Here is a 12799-nt window from a genome sequence, read left to right on the forward strand (position 1 = left end):
TTTATGAGGTTTTCTAACATTCATATGAGTTCCCCTAGCCTGCCTATGGTCCCCCAGTGGCTAAAACTTGCATTTGGTGTAAAACGAGCAGTAGGTATCCTGCTCGCCTTTGAAAAAATGGATGCTCAAGCGTGCTGATTTGGAATGTGGCCCCATATGTCGTCATAAATGGCCAAGCTACATCCCCTTTCTCTGCCCTTCCCGCCCAGAGAATTTGGCCCGCCAATGAAACAATGAGCTATGATCTTTCGAGCGACACGTGTGTGTGTGTGATTACAAACACTGTAACGCAAGTGTTATACACTTCTTTTTTATTTGGATAACCGTTCTGCTGTTGGTGTTATGGCGCATAACACGTTGGTTCTCTGACGTCTCTCGTATTTCCACAACAAGACTGTAGTTGGGGTTATCTCAGCCATCGTTGAGCCCCGCTGCCCGCCGCCCGCTGCTGCAAGGCACCACCACGTGAAGCACCACCACCCGGCAGCGGGCAGCGGGCAGCGGGCAGCGCGCGGTTCAGTCTACTTCCGATTGATGTGGACGTGGAAGAACTGGAGACATTGGAGAACCCGACGCAGTCGTTTGAGATCCATAATATCGTCTGGAGGCGCACACAGCTTTTTGCTGTGATAATATGTATGATATGATATAGATATCTATGTATAATATGATATTATTTAGATATAGAGCTCCAGGACTCCAGAATATTTAAAGAACACGGCCAAAGGCTGTGTGAACCTCGCCATTGCGATACATCCACTGTAAACAGCGCATGGTTCCGTGGTCGCAAGCTGCTCAGGGCCACACCCCCACCCTCCTCCTTGACCCGCCTCTTTCCTCCTCATTTGCATTAAAGCTACAGACACCGAAACGGCGCGTTTGGGGAAAGCTCAATGTGCGACTGGCTCGTAGTGGCTGTAATTCTAATTCATATTATACAAGTGCGTATCATTTTGGCATCAGAGTGACATTTTCACAAGGGATTGTTAGGTTTCGGTAGAAGAGTTTCAATTTGACATAGATCTGAATGGTATATTTCTCAGTGTTGTGTCTTATTTGCTTGTGTGTTGAGTTTTGACACAATGGGCCAAGTTTTGCAAAATGTGTTCAAGTAATGGAAAAAAACTGTAAAATAAAAACAACTGTTTAAAATGTAGCCTAAGTCAATCAAAAACTAGCTAGGAACAAAACCCTGCCATGCTATTAGGCCCAACGATAGATAATTAATGCAACTTTCATACAGGCCTACACACCTGGTCCACTCTGTTTACGACTTGTTCGTGTTGAACACATAGGCCTATTAATACAAATAAACAATGCTATAGGGACCTTTTCAGATCCTTTAAGATTAGCTGGAAAGGCTACGAAATTAGCATCATAAGCAATACTGCAGGTAAAATTAGGCAATTTGACGATTGAAAGTCATCAGCAGAATATCATCCGTCGCCTTCGTCATAACCCCGCAATTGATGTGTTTGTGTGTGTGTGTGTGTGTGTGTGTGTGTGTGTGTGTGTGTGTGTGTGTGTGTGTGTGTGTGTGGTGTGTGTGTGTGTGGGTGTGGTGTGTGTGTGTGTGTGTAGGGGGGGGGGGTCCTCTCTGATCCAGAGAGGACTTTATCGGACAGGCGGATGTGTCTATAAAAGGACGACGGGGTGCTCAGACCGCAGACTAGTGACAGGTTGGCAGAAGGCGTGTGATGGAGCGCGCTTTCCGAGAGAGGCTGTTCTTTGCCCTGCTTTGTCTGTCTGTTCCCAGGAGAGACTGCCGCTACATAGAGGTAAGACTTTACTTGGATTTCGATTTTTTTATATTGAGGTTTCCATGGTACGCGTTTTTTACTTAAACACAACTTTCTATTGTTGTTGTTGTTGTTGATACTATAGGACAACGAGGTGACCCAAGATGAATTATTCTCCGTCCTCAACTCGGATCTCAAGAGAGAACTACCCGACGCCTCAATGTACCGCCGACCCTTACGTGAGTCCAGGGGCGTTTTTAGGTTTTTGTAATATCCGGGGCTTAGCCCAGAGGGAAAGGGAAAATGGGCAAATTTCTTTGTATGCTTTATTGCGCATGCACATTTTTCATAATGCTTTACCTGAATACACAAAATACGGAGTTTATTATAGCTTTAAATAGCTACCTGACTGCTGTGCTGCTTATCCCCAGACATCTTAAGTTTCATTCAAGTTATTTCAGAGTAAAATGAATACAAGTGAGACAGACCTTGCCAGTGATGCCAGTAACGCGGTACTGGCCTCGTACCACTTTTTTCAGTGACGAGTAAACTAACGAGTTAGTTAGTTGCTAACCAGTAATCAGATTAAAGTTTCTCATCAAAGTCACTGTGCGTTACTATTGTTCTTTTTTTACCGGATCACCGATTGGCGTTGAGAGCGATGGAGTGGTGTGTGTGTGTGTGTCTGTCTGTCTGTCTGTCTGTCTGTCTGTCTGTCTGTCTGTCTGTCTGTCTGTCTGTCTGTCTGTCTGTCTGTCCTGTCTGTCTGTCTGTCTGTCTGTCTGTCTGTCTGTCTGTCTTTCTGTCTGTCTGTCTGTCTGTCTGTCTGTCTGCCTGTCTGTCTTTGTGTGAGAGTGCGTGTGAAGCATAAGTATCCAAAGACTTCAATCTATCAGAGGCAAGTGTCGACCTTGACTCTCCAGAGTCCATGCCACCAGTTGTTTTTAGCGATGGAATTAGTTGCGCGGTGCTGCGTGTGCGTGTTTGTGTGTGTGTGTGTGTGTGTGTGTGTGTGTGTGTGTGTGTGTGTGTGTGTGTGTGTGTGTGTGTGTGTGTGTGTTGTGCTGGAGCGACGGCAGCAGAGAGAGCGAGTAGGAGCCTCTACGTTTTCGCCAGAGAACTTAACCCACGGGGAGGTACGAGCAGCTCCAGCGCTAGAACGCGCTGTTTTATGGCGACACATTAGTGCCATAAAGCACTAATGTGATAAAAAATGCATTCAGGCGTATTATATTATTTCACACGCGTAGATATTAACTGCGAGCTCGCAAATCGTCTCTGCGTGCGCACTCAGAGCGCTGCTCCCCGAGCGAGGAAAACAGCTCCTCGAGAGCATTACCTCGCTGCAAGCGAGAGGGGGGAATAACTTTGGTCGCACAAAACAATCTCTCGCGCCTAACAGCCTCTCGCGAATGATGTTCTGCTCTCTCGCTCAAATTAATTTCGGCACTATGGGGGAGGGAACCAAGGCAGGGCAGGCTCTCCTGTGATTGGCCATTTCTGAAGCGCGATATTTGATTGACAGCCCTCCTCAGCCCTCCTCTCATTCATTCTGAATTGTACAGTCAATAGACCTCTGAAGAATAAGTCCCGCCTCCGAGGCTCCGGTTCCATTGGTCAAATGTCTATCGGAAATAACATATTGTTTTTGAATGATCGTAGGCCTACCTAACAAATACTGTAGGTGGCGAAGAAGTAAAAGCTGCTCACTTTTTGAACCACAGACTTTTTCCATCTAGATTCCACTCGGGTTTTGGATTGTCGGTGCCGTTAAAGTAGTTAACTATTATGCATTAAAATTAAATTTGAGCGAGAGAGTAGAACATCATTCGATTGCGAGAGGCTGTTGGGCGCGAGAGGCTGTTTTGAGCGACCAAAGTCATTCCCCCATCTCGCTTGCAACGAGGTAATGCTCTCTAGGAGCTGTTTTCCTCGCTAGGGGAGCAGCGCTCTGAGTGCGTGTGCAGAGATACTTTGCGCGTTCGCAGTTAATATCTACGAGTGTGAAATTATATATAATACGCCCGAATGCATGTTTTATCACATTAGTGCTTTATGGCACTAATGTGTCGCCATACTGTTTACGTCGTTTATCACGCACGTGGAGCTGCGTCCAGTGATCACCCCGTAAAGCGCGCTGTGATATTTTGTCTACGCATTAAAAGTTGGCGGAAGCGGTTGAAAGCCGTGTGTGAGTGTGTGCACCCTGTACATTTAGCGTCAATCATGCACTATATTCGTTAAATCATCGTGGACTATCTAGAAGGACTAAGCTACTTTATTTTTAGATGCCCATGAATCCCCATGTTTGTTTCTAGTGTAAGGGTGCACTCACACTAGGCCATCTGGCCGTTTTCACACCTAACCGTGCTCAAATGGCCCCATTGTTCTCTGGCCTGCACTCACACTAGGCCATCTAGCGGTGGCCGTTGGCCGTCGCAACTGTGGCCTGGCCACGGTAGGCTCTTGTACATACGTCATCATGTCGTAAGTAACACGTCATCACCAAGCGTCCGCTGCATGGACCATAATAAAGTCTGCAGCCAGTCAGAGTTTTAACAACAACGGACCACAACACAGAGAACACAGTTCGCACTTTGCTGAGTCTGTTGCTTATTTGGATACATGTTTACCGTTTAATGGGAAAGAAGGCTTGTCGCCTTTATTGTGTCTGTGGTCGTCGCATGGACTATACGTCATCCAGCTCAGGTTGCATAGCTGTGCGTGTGCGCGTGTCGGCTCATTAGCATCTGTACCGTAGCGGCCCGTACCGTAGCAGCACACCTCTCCCAAGTGGCCAAATTGGCCTGGCCTGGCCAGACTGGCCACACTCACACTGGCAGATTTGAGCACGGTGAGGTGTGAAATTGGCCACGGCCACGGCCAGATGGCCTAGTGTGAGTGCACCCTAAAGCAAGAAAAAAAAAAAAAGTAAGTTTATTTTTTTTATTAAATAATATCCGGGGCTTTAGCCCCGAATGAAACAGCCTAGTGATGCCACTGCGTGAGTCACAAACCTACCCTACTCTATTAGGTAGGCTAGTGGGTGCCTGGGACGAAAAAAACCACCCTTCTGTTTGCTAAAAGGTTCTGTTTTAACTGCTGGATAATCCCCTTCCCTATCCAGGTTTGTATCACCGCAATGTGTCTGCATGACTTTCTCTCCCTTTTTCATTCAGGGTTAATTTAGGATCAAGAGAAGAGGGGAAAATATCAATGATTAAGAGAAAGAGACAGAAGTGATGGGATGACAGAAATCCGTAATAAAGGCTAATTCAAATTAAGGGTAATCAACGTGTCCATTGAGCACCATGTACTTCTAATGGTGTTATTAAGGGTTATTAAGGTGTACGTCATTAAGGATCATGTAGCGTACTTAATAATGTTATCAAGGGTTATGAAGTTGTGCATTAAGCACCATGTACTTCTAATGATGTTATTAAGGGTCATCAAGGTTTGAATTAAGCATCAGAAAACGTTGTGCTATCAAATCCATTGCAATCTCACGTCATTGTGTCCAGTCGATGTACGTCTTGTAGTTTACTCTGACTTTAAGAAGTAGTCCATTTTATACCATTTTCTATTTGCTAGACCACATCCCTCAGTGGATGTGTTGTGGTTATTTCCCGCTTTGAGACATTGCTGTGGCCCTCAGGGTGTCTGGACATGGTCGCACTGGAGGGCCAGTTCACCTTCACCGCCGCCAGGCCCCAGCGTGGCTGCGCATCCTTCTTCATCGCTGAGCCCAACAAGGTGTTCAGCCTGTTCTACGACCACGTCAACATAAACTGTAGAGGAGGGGACTTCATCAAGGTGATGAGGCTGGATCCTTGAGCCCTACATGCTTTCCTCTTTTGAAGGACCTTTCAAGAACATAGATGTGTTCATGAAACCTCGATGTCAAGTTAGATGCTAGTCATTTTTTCTCTTCTTTTGACTTTATCATTTTTTGTACTGTAAGTGCCAATGATTTTTGTTACGGTCAAATTTAAAACCAAAAACAATTCTAACAAAAGTCATAGTTTTCCTCTGCACTCTCAGATAAGTTAATTTTCGTACTACGAGATTTTCAGAAACTCTTCCAGCAGTATTCCAGCAGCTGGTTCACAGCGTGTGTGTGATTCAGGTGTTTGACGGCTGGGTGATGAAGGGCCAGAGGTTCCCAAGTCTCCAAGACCACCCCCTGCCGCTGCACCAGCGCTACGTGGACTACTGCAACTCGGACGAGCTGTCCCGGAGGACCGGCGTGCGCTCCTCTCAGAACGTCTTCATGCTCTTCTTCCACATTCGCCACGCGGGCGACGGCTTCACCATCACCGTGCGCCAGCACCTCAACCCGTTCCGTGAGTCTCCCACCAGGGACCCCCTCCTGCGCTGGGGTCCTCCAGATGCACCTGGAGTCTGTTTTAACCCGCTTCCCTCCTAGTCCGGGCTGTACGATGGCATATACTGTATATCAGGGGTCAGCAACCTTTTCAACATGCAGTGCCAGTTTGACATTTTCTCGTTATTGAGTGTGCCTTAAGCAACAATATATTAAATATTAGGCTGAATTATGACACAGCGACCAAAAACATTTTCAGTAGACCTGGAATTGTACTATTTCCATATAGTCCACAATCATTTGTCAACATTTTAATTGTTTTTTTGGTTTACATTTGCATCATGGGCTTACAAATTATACTTACATATGTCCCATCTTAAAACACCATTTTCAGAAACTCATTCAAAAACATATTTGCACTGTGAGAAATGTAAAAAACGAGAATACATGAGAATGTTGGAATCATCCACATCAATATCTTTAAGACATGTACAGCTTTGCAAAACCATGTGAAGGCGGTGCATACAGGCCACTTGCAACAATATTTTAAGTAGTTTCTTCTCTATTACTCACAACATAGGTTTAAAAACGATTAATTGATCCCATTTCAGAACACTGCTTTCTGTAACTAATTTAACCATATTTGAACTAGGAGGAAATACCAAAAATAGAATAAAGTACAAAAAAAGTGTGTGCCAATGATTATGCTGCCCCATGCCAGTGGTGGCACGCGTTCCTAGGGTTGCCGACCCCTGCTGTATGTTTTATTAGGGTCTATGTATAACATCTTGCAATCCTTAAAATGTATATGCCTTAAGTTATCTGTTTTTAGGGTCCATTATAATGCAGTCAATAAAATATAAAATTGTTGAATTTACATACTAACACATAAGTAGTTCCGAAGATAAGTGTGCACATTAGCTGCATCAGTATTCAATATGAATATTATATAAGCACAGGCACACACAGACGTATGCACACACACACACACACACACACACACACACACACACACACCCACACACACACACACACACACACACACACACACACACACACACACACACACTATTTAGAGGCTTGAAGGCACAAACCCATTATGCATTCACATCTACACAACTCTACGCACAGCACTCACAAACACTATGGAGTTAGAATTATGCCAAAACCCCGCACACCACAAAACGTGTTTTGCTCACGCACAACGATTCACACACACACAAAACGTGTTTTACTCACGCACAATGATTCACACACACACGCTCAGTGTGGTTTGCAAATACAAAACATCACAAAACTAATGCATTTTGCTTCAGAAACAAATACAGTATGTTTTACACATAGTACAAACTAAAATCTTTCAAGTACAAACTAAAATCTTTCAAGTACAAAAAAAAATCCTTCAAGTACACAAAACAATTCTACAAGTACGGAACACTGAAAGCTGCGCGTGAATCGGAAGGCATTTGCGCGTGGATCAGCAAGGCGGAAAATTAGTGCCAAAAGTCACGTGACAGACAAATGTCTTGTGATTCACACTACACAACAGCAGGTGGCGCTGTTGAGTCAGTTTAAGGCCGCCAGGGCGATCATTTTTTCCCCCCAAAATCTTTATTTGATGCCGGCCAACCGTGTGTGGATTCTATGGAAAGCCAAGAAGGCCACTAACTGGCCCTAGAATGGCGCGGTAAAAGTGCTAAACCGCACGGAAACCGTACGGAAACCGTACGGAAACCGTACGGAATCCGTGCGGTTTGGCAGGGACAGCGCCACCTGCTGTTGTGTAGTGTGAATCACAGGACATTTGTTTTGTCACGTGACTTTTGGCACTAATTTTCCACCTTGCTGATCCACGTGCAAATGCCTTCCGATCCACGCGCAGCTTTCAGTGTTCCGTACTTGTAGAATTGTTTTGTGTACTTTAAGGATTTTTTTTTGTACTTGAAAGATTTTAGTTCGTACTATGTGTAAAACATACTGTATTTGTTTTTGAAGCAAAATGCATTAGTTTGTGAAAGATGTTTTGTATTTGTAAACCACACTGAGTGTGTGTGTGAATCGTTGTGCGTGAGCAAAACACGTTTTGCGTGTGTGAGGGGTTTTGGCATGATTCTAACTCCATAAAACACATCCCAATCCCGGTTTGTGTGTGTGTGTGTTCCCCCCTCAGCCTGTAACATCATCTCCCAGACACCAGAGGGCAGGTTCACCATGGTAGTCCCCCAACAGCACAGGAACTGCAGCTTCTCCATCATATACCCTGTGCAGCTCCAGATCTCAGCCTTCAGCCTTGGACGCCGCAGTGACCCTGCCCTTCCCAAGGTGACTGCACCACGTCCGTAAAGCAGACATCCCACAACGCCCTGTGAACGCAGCACGGGGGCCGTGATCCCTTTAGGTTCAAGCATGGCGACTGTACATTAGGTTTTAGCTTTTCAAGTGTGTTTTCAGTATTTTTTGTGGTGTGCACCAGGGCTCCATATTCGGACCTCTACCTTTACTCAGCCTTAAGCAACAGTCCTTGTTGAGCCATTATTGGAATATTAATAACCCAAACTGTTCTTAAACTGACATCACCTTTTCACAGATGTCAGTAACAGGATGTTCAGAAGCTGGGGATTTTGTGGAGTTGCTGGGAGGAAGTGGCCTGGACACATCACAAATGTCTCCTATAGCAGAGCTCTGCTCTTCCTTCAATGGACCCAGTAAGTATTCAATTAGCTTTTATTATCTTTCAATACAATGCAAACATTATCCAGCTTTTATAGGGCTTGTAGATCGCAACGCAACTTCTCAGTGACCACCGCATATTTTGAAAGAATACGATCTTTAGAATGTTAGATATGTTGTTCCGGTCATTGTTTGGTAGCTAATGTTGTTATTATTGGTCACTATGGGCAGAAATTATGTGTTTGAAACTAGGATTTTACACTTACTCTCCTGAGTGATCTCAACAAAAAAATCCCATGATGCATTCTGATGTGGAAGTCCTATAGAACTGAACCTCTCATACCAAATACGAAACAGGGATGATTAAAATGAACATTATCATTGTCAGATAATCAGAGTCAGTCATACTGTTGTTATGTATCTCCAGCTCAGATGAAGATCGGATGTGACAACACGGTGTTGAGGCTGGTCTCCAGCGGGAGGTTTGTCAACACCTTGACCTTCAGCTACAACCTGCTGGACCAGCACGACCTCAACAGTGTGGACGGTTTCTGTTTCACCGAGTGATGCTCCGCAGAGTGATGACCGAGACTCATGGGTCAGGGGACATTGATCTCAAAGAAAAAATACCATTGCTTTGTTTGCTATTTTTCTTTGTTTTTACATCACTGATAACATTTGATCATTGTGTTGCGTTTATGGTTTTGATTTTGCAGAGCTGGAATAAAACAACTTTTGTATGTAAGCCGTGACCTCAACATTTGCCGTCATTGATGTTCATTTAATTTAAACGATATTCCTTTTTTTTTGGAAGATGTCTATAAGGGTAGAATAATAGAAAACAAATATCAAAAAGAAGGCTTCCTTAAAGGGCCCCTATTCCTCCACCAGCTCTCAGATCTCTTTTGTGACATCACAACTGTGAGTGGCCACCTGTCAACCTCCTTCCAGTCCTGGGTGACATTGTGATGTTACAAATTGTAATGTTAAACCCAACATTTCCTTTGATTATGTATATTTGAGTATTTATTTTTTGTATTAAAGCTTCTAACAATATAAGTTTGAAGAATATATTCGTGGCTAACATTCTTTTAAATAGAATGATGGCATGAATGCTTGAATGCTTTTATCTATTAAGTGATCAAGGATTGTATGTTGCGATGAGTTTTGCCACATTGCATAAAGGAATGTGCAAAATAATTACGTTAACAAAATGGTCTTATGGCCATCTTTAAAAAATATATTCAAACTGTTTTAAGACATACCTGTCAATTTCCCGGATGTAAATGTAAATAAAAAAGGTTTTGTGGAATGAATAATTGAGATTAAAAAAATATGAATAAGATCATTGCATTGGAAATGAATGACTCCCCATAAATGAATATAATATCATAATTACTGATTACAATTCACTTATATTGGAAATTATATGATCAAAAATATGTCTGATTTTGGATGATCTCAGGTCTAAAGTTAGGTCTAGGAGCCTCAAGGAGCAGAGCTGTGACTGACACCTTCTCTAAATTGCCATTTATTAAATAATCCTCCCAATGCTATTTCAAAGATGTTTTGCAAAGTCACAAATTCCTTTTTACTGACATGCGAGCACTAGAGAGCATTGCCACAGACAAAAGCCATCCATTCACTATTGTTGTATGTTGCAAAAAGGGGTTGACCCTGATAGATAAGAACGACCCTAAACTAACTGTAACCATACGTTTAGTAAAGGAGATTCTTGTTGCATTAAGACTTTCGAGCTCTATTTTATTGTGGTATTATGGTTGCAATAACATTATCTTCCACTTTCAAAAAGCCAGCAAGGGAGTTACTAACACCATGGTGGTCAGAATGATTATGTGAATACTAGTGCTGTCAAGTGATTCAAATATTTAATCGAGATTAATCGCAACAATGTCATAGTTATCTCACGATTAATCGTACAATTTTTTTCTATTCTAAATGTCCCTTGATTTCGTGCTGCTAGCCTTGAGATCAGAGTGTTGAGAAGGACCGTAATAAAATATATTTGGTAAGATGGATATAAGAAGAGAGACCCGCAGTGAATTCAACCCGGTCCACTTGACATCGGGTAGGTGCATGACAGTGGTAGGCCTAACGTAAAACTTCAATAGCCCAGGCTCTTATTTGTTTCAATCTCAGAACTTTCGAACAAAACTCATGTTCAGCAAAGATGGGAAATACTATGAAATGTATTATTTAAACCAGTATGAATATTCCTACCGTACGAAGGCCTATACACAATACCAGGCTATCGAATAACCCCTACACAAACACACACACACACACACACACACACACACACACACACACACACACACACACACACACACACACACACACACACACACACACACACATTCATGGCAGTGAGCTCATAGTTTGGTTCAGGGCAGATTGCATGAGGCCACTCCATCTCATGATCTGCTCCATCCGTCTGCTCAAGTTCGCAGACCCCTCCCCCCCCACATCCCACCCCCACCTGCCCCACGACCCCCACCTTGTCTGATAGCATCTCAATAATAAATATAGAGAGTGTAATCAACCCGCCAGGGGCTGTGTCCGTGATTGAAGCATGGGATGAGCCCTATCACAGAGCAGCACCTGGCCCAGAGTCACAGTGATGGATATTGAGCTGGGCTCCTGGGTGACACGCTGGTTGTGATCCTCTGGTCAGGATGTTTCTGTATGATGCCATGGTGAGGAGTGAATCTGGAGCCATGCATTTCACCAGTTGACATTATTGACATGTTGTTTGTAGATTATTTGTAGCCTCCAGAGTCAGTATACAGAATCAAATCGAGGCATCGGTTTATTTTGAGTGAGTCTTTTTTTATTGAAGGTCTAGTTAGCAGAGTGGTGTGGAGTGATTAACTGGAGTGTGGTTAACTGGGATGTGGTTAACTGTGGTGTGGTCAACTGGGGTTTGGTTAACTGGGATGTGTTTAACTGGGGTGTGGTTAACTGTGATGTTGTTAACTTGTGTGTGGTGAGGTTAACATGGATGTGGTGTGGTTAACTATGGTGGGGTTAACTAGGGTATGGTTAACTCAGGTGTGGTTAACTGGGGTGTGTTTGAGTTAACTGGTTTAGGGTAGGGTTAGGTAAGGTTAACTGGTGTGGGTTTGTTAACTGGTTGAGGGTTTAGTTAGGTTAACTGGTGTGGGGTGGTTATCTGGGTAAGGGTTATGTTAGGTTAAGTGGGGTGACTTACTGCGTTACTGCGCAGCATGAAAATTAAATGTTTTTTCATGAACATAAAAAGCTTCTTACCAAGCACTGAGGTACCAGACAGACAATGTAATCCCTCTGTCTCTCTATCACCCTCCCTCTCCATCCATATATGGTATTAATAAAAAAACATAATTTCCTTCACTGTATCTACCCAGAAAAACTCCAGTCCCCAAGAACAGCTTTTCATTTTGTGTTTTCTCCCTCATCTGGAGTAGGGAAGATTACATCCTCTAGGTGCTATTACGTGTGTTTTCTCTTCTTATATATATCTCCCTCCCCAGGGTCATCAAGGCTGAGAGGGAGGTCAGGTGTGTGTGCGTACGTGTGCGGGTATGTGTAGGGGCGGGGGGGATGGAGACTATAGAATTGTAGAATGAAGAATATAAAGCACAATCAAACAAGGGTGGACGTCATCGGATGCAAAGCCCCCCGCTGTTCTGACCAGGATTATGGGCTTGGACCGCGGACTGCACCGTGGCATAATCCCTGGGTGTTGGGCGATTGTCCTAAAATGGATGGACTGCTGCGTTTGTTCTAACGAAGCAGCTTTAAGTAATCGGTTTCCAAGTGTCACCTGGAAGCAGATCTCTGGTCTATTCGGGGCCTGCTGCTGAATGCTGGCCGATGGTCAATACAACTGAATGGTGAGGCTCCAGGCTGAACATCAACACTTCATTCATTCAGTCTTCATTCATTCATGGGTTCATCTTAAGCAGTGGGAGGCCAGTCCGTGGACCGGATTATTTTCTGAATATCATAATTGTTTGGATTTGTTTTGCCGTTGAAATATGTAAGCATGTAGGCATGTTGAGTA

At 43.8% G+C, this 12799-nt stretch overlaps 1 protein-coding gene across 1 annotated transcript; it reads left to right on the forward strand.

Annotated features, from left to right (window-relative positions):
• Positions 1 to 1590: 1590 nt before the first annotated feature.
• Positions 1591 to 10049, forward strand: crhbp (corticotropin releasing hormone binding protein). Its single transcript, XM_056588862.1, has 7 exons — positions 1591 to 1778; positions 1885 to 1978; positions 5395 to 5552; positions 5866 to 6082; positions 8234 to 8385; positions 8651 to 8768; positions 9161 to 10049. The coding sequence occupies exons 1-7, from the start codon at positions 1698 to 1700 to the stop codon at positions 9298 to 9300; spliced, it is 960 nt and encodes a 319-aa protein (XP_056444837.1). The 5' UTR covers positions 1591 to 1697; the 3' UTR covers positions 9301 to 10049.
• Positions 10050 to 12799: the final 2750 nt, after the last annotated feature.

This window comes from Gadus chalcogrammus, chromosome 4, assembly GCF_026213295.1.
Source record: "Gadus chalcogrammus isolate NIFS_2021 chromosome 4, NIFS_Gcha_1.0, whole genome shotgun sequence".
Classification (NCBI taxonomy): Eukaryota; Metazoa; Chordata; class Actinopteri; order Gadiformes; family Gadidae; genus Gadus; species Gadus chalcogrammus.

What these genes read in the sequence shown, in the direction of transcription:
- crhbp (XM_056588862.1), top strand. Translation starts at nt 1,698, where the DNA reads ATGGAGCGCGCTTTCCGAGAGAGGCTGTTCTTTGCCCTGCTTTGTCTG. An exon ending in GTGACCCTGCCCTTCCCAAG is followed by an intron (nt 8,386 to 8,650) that starts GTGACTGCACCA and finishes ACCTTTTCACAG; the next exon opens with ATGTCAGTAACAGGATGTTC. An exon ending in CTCTTCCTTCAATGGACCCA is followed by an intron (nt 8,769 to 9,160) that starts GTAAGTATTCAA and finishes ATGTATCTCCAG; the next exon opens with CTCAGATGAAGATCGGATGT.